Raw genomic sequence first — 3,889 nt, 5'->3', positions numbered from 1 at the left:
CTGGGGGAATTGGCAGTGTTAGCTTAATTGTTGAAATTGATAATCTTAGAGGCCTTTTCCAACCTAAATGATTCTATGATTCTGAGGGCTTTAATGCTCAGCTTAAGGTTTAGACCATGCAAGAACATTTCCAAGCAAAGAACCATCTGAATCTCCTCTTAGGAGCTGGACCGAGGTACTTTCCAGAGGCTTGGGGACAGCAGCAGCCCTTGTGACAAGGCTGGGCTGCAAGGCAGTAAGGCTGGTTTCTTTGCCCTCTGCCTCTTTGTGCCAGGCTGGACTCAGACTCCTGGTGAAGCAGTGCTTGTTTAAACTCTAATAATCAATAATGCAGTGTGGGGCCCCAGAGAAAAGTCAACATTATAAAGTTACAGCTCCAAAACAGTGGAAGGCTGCACAAATGTGATGACAGAGCAAAAACAGGAGAATTAAAATGTTAATTATTTGTTTTCTGATGTTATCTGCTTCTGAGGCACGGTGGAGGTTTCAAACAGGCTGAAGTCTATTTGGAGGATTTGAGTTCTAGTGCAAATGGCATCTGTTGGCAATTGAGGTCTGTAGTCATTGAAAAGGAAATACTGAAATGATCTATGGAGCCTGAATGCCAGTTCAGCCATCTGTGAGATCCTCGGTGACAGAGGCGGAAAGACCCAAAGCTTTGTACTGCTGGTAAGTGGTAGGAATCCACACAGGAAAAGAAGTCTCTCAACCCAGTGTGGAAAACTAAAAAAGCAGAAGGAGGTCCAATTAACGTGAGGAAAAAAAATGGGGGAAAAAATTGTGTGGAACTTAAGGAGAGGCTCAGACTTGGCAGAGAGAAGATATGGGATTGGGTCACCACAGAAGCTGCCAATGTGCATCTTCCCAAATGGGTTTGGGGAGGGGTCCCAGGTCAGAGCCGGGAAGGACCTGCTTATCTCACAGTGTCTGCCAGCTGAGCCTCAGAAAACAGGTTGGAGTGGGCAGGAGGAAATCAGCTGCTGCTGGGGCATGGAGACACACTTGGCATTGCCACTGGGAGGAAGCTGCTCTGGTTAACGCTGCTGCCAAGGTATCCTGGGGCAGAAGACGACATGTGAGCAGTGTTGTTGTCTCCATTGCTGCCCAGTAGCCTGTGCAGTGGCTCTGGGACTCAATGTAGGAAAACAAGGGGTTGGCAAGTGGTTTCTGGGGATATGTTTTCACTTACAGTGGGGCAGGAACACATGATGTACACACGCACCAGATCCAGCCTTGCAAACCTGTAATGAATCACTTGAGGAACTGAACAGCCCTGGGCTCCGCTGGTGGTAGCACAGAACAGTGCCTCATGGCAACAGGCAAGGTGGAGAATAGGCTTTGAGCAGAGCATTTCCTTTGCAGGTGAATGTCCCAGGTGCCCGAGTCCTCTGTGGCTCTGAACACAGCTCAACTTATGACTGCATCCCAAGGGCTGGGGAGCATGACCAGCAGCCATGCAGATCCCCACCCTTGTGCCAGGAGACCACGCTGGGTTTGCTCTCCCACCCCACAGGTCTTTTGCTCCACAATGAGGGAGAGGTTATTGTCTTGGAAGAGGCAGGAGCAAGGCAGAGAACATCTGCTCAGGGCCATCTGAGGCACACCCTGGTACAATGTGCAAAGACCATCGAGCCCACAGCATGCTTGTGAAGGTGTCAAGCCCACCCGAGCCATGGAACTTCCCACATCGACCCACACGCTGCTCCCTCCCTCCACACCCACAACAGCCCCACCTGGCTTATGGCACCAGGTTACCCAAGGAATGCAAAATTTGCCTGGAAAAGCCAAGTGATTTTTGCCATTAGGTAACTAGGATTGGTCCGCAGCTGGGATCTGTGTCCTGGAGCTCAAAGAGCTGGAGCAGTTGCTCCTGCTGGTGAGAAGCCAGCATTGCTGCAAGCCGTGAGTGGGTGGGACACGCTATAAGGAAATATTAGAGAGCTGAGCAGACAGTGCAAGCTGGAGCATAGAGAGAAGCAGCAACATGGGAGAACTTTGTGTCCACTCTGTTCTGGTGACTGGGGCCAACCGGGGCCTCGGCCTGGGGTTTGTGCAGCATTTCCTGAGGATGCCAAAGCCACCCCAGTGGATCTTTGCAACGTGTCGGGACCCCAACGGGACGGAAGCACAGGGGGGGGCGGCCAAAGCCACCCCAGTGGATCTTTGCAACGTGTCGGGACCCCAAGGGACAGAGAGCACAGGTGAGGCCGGGCTGGGAGGCAGTGGCTGTGCTGGGGGATGGGAGCACTCGGTGCCAGGGGGAGATTGGAAGAAGGAGGGCACTTGCAAGGGTCTGGAGCTGCAGTCAGGCACCTGTGGCCCAGGTCAGCTGGGCTGGGACAGCATGGGAGCAGCTGTGCACAGGATGTGTGGAGGGAACAGAGGTATGTGGTGTGTGCAGGAGGTGTGGAGTGTTCCCCATTGTCAGAGACTGAAAATAGTTCATGCCTCAAACATTGATATAAAGTTTTGCTCATTATAAAGAAGCTACAACCGAAGAAGCCTCACTGAAGAGTGGGACTTTGAACTAAAAGTCAAACTGTTGATTAGATAAAGGGAAACCTATTGTTCAGTCCTCTCAGGCTGAGCGAAAGGTATGCATCCACAAAAGGCCAAAGCCAGCAGCTATCCCCTACTGAGCTCACAGAAGCCAGGTTTACACAGACTCCCCCCAAATGAGGGGGGAGAAGGAGGTTTTGGGTGCATGGTGTAACCTCTGCTGAGAGGCAATAAACACCCATCCTCCGATTACACAAAGCGGCCCAGCTGTGGAACCCCCAACCCCACAGGCCACATCCACGGGACATTCACGTGAGAGGCTTTGCCCCACAGGACTGCACGAGGTGCAACAGACCCAGAGTCTGCTGTGAGAGACTGACCCCCCACCCCAGGGGGACATGCCCAGATGTGCCTACCTAGCCTGGGCATATAGACCCATGGGATTCTGTGCTTTCTGGGGGGACCTACACCACTGGGAAGACCTGCTGAAGAGGATCATTGAGGCGCCAGTGGGACCCACGGAGCAGTGATATTCTTTTATTCTGTCTCTGTCACTCTTCATCCCACCACCTATTTTCTATTTCTTTCTTTCTTTCTCTCTCTCTCTCATATTTACTATCAAATAAAACCCTTACTGTTGTCACTGGCATATGGTCTCATTTGCACCTTAATTTGGGCAGAGGCATTTCTAAGAACCTTAAAACTGGATCATAGCACCCATGCATCAGGATCAGGGCAGCTGGAGCAGGGTGCTGGGCACTTGGTGGTGCAGGGGCGGAGCTGGAGGGACACAGGCTTTGGCTGGCTTTGCTGGGTGAGCCTTGGCACATCCATCCCAGCCTACTGGTGCCGATGTTGTGACCCCTCTTGCAGGAGCTAAAGGATTTGGCCTCCAAACATCCCAACCTGGTCATCATTGCTCTTGGTAGGTTCCTTCTCACCCCAGTTCCTCTGGTGAATGCCCTGGGAGCTCCGCACTGGAGGCAGCTGTGGGGGGGCACCTCCTTGGAGGAACACAGGGAACCCCAAAGCACCACAGGGTCACTGACCTCCCCTGTGTTGGCTCTGCAGAAGTCGCCAACCCTGCCAGCATCAAGGCAGCTGCAGCCAAGGTTGCAGAGCACCTGGGAGGCTCTGGGCTGAACCTCCTCATCAACAACGCTGGAATGGTCAAGCCTAAGACACTTGATTCTGAGACATTGGAGGACATGACCGAGACTTACACCACCAACACGGCTGGACCCCTGCTGATGGGCCAGGTGAGTCCCCAGCACTACAGCACAGCTCCAGAAGGATCCCTTCCCACGTCCACAAGCTGGACATCATAGAGGGTGTGAAGGGCCAGTGGGAGGGGCTCCTGGCCACTCTCCTGGGGCCGAACGCGTCTCAG

General features: G+C 52.9%; 1 protein-coding gene across 3 annotated transcripts in view; it reads left to right on the top strand.

Moving 5' to 3' along the window:
* LOC103620263 (C-factor) overlaps positions 1-3,889 on the top strand; it is a 4,952-nt gene continuing 1,063 nt past the window's right edge. Inside the window, exons 1-5 of one of the 3 annotated variants that reach the window (XM_017740963.1) lie at positions 1-669; positions 1,363-2,085; positions 2,132-2,201; positions 3,373-3,424; positions 3,571-3,758. In XM_017740963.1, the coding sequence (XP_017596452.1) occupies positions 1,985-2,085; positions 2,132-2,201; positions 3,373-3,424; positions 3,571-3,758 (411 nt within the window). In that variant the 5' untranslated portion in view covers positions 1-669; positions 1,363-1,984. Of the gene's footprint in view, positions 670-1,362; positions 2,086-2,131; positions 2,202-3,372; positions 3,425-3,570; positions 3,759-3,889 lie in introns of those variants that run through there. The other 2 variants (XM_017740962.1, XM_017740961.1) reach the window with 2 other exon arrangements.

This window comes from Corvus brachyrhynchos, unplaced genomic scaffold (genome assembly GCF_000691975.1).
Source record: "Corvus brachyrhynchos isolate BGI_N302 unplaced genomic scaffold, ASM69197v1 scaffold26, whole genome shotgun sequence".
Classification (NCBI taxonomy): Eukaryota; Metazoa; Chordata; class Aves; order Passeriformes; family Corvidae; genus Corvus; species Corvus brachyrhynchos.
This window is presented reverse-complemented; position numbering and strand designations above follow the sequence as displayed.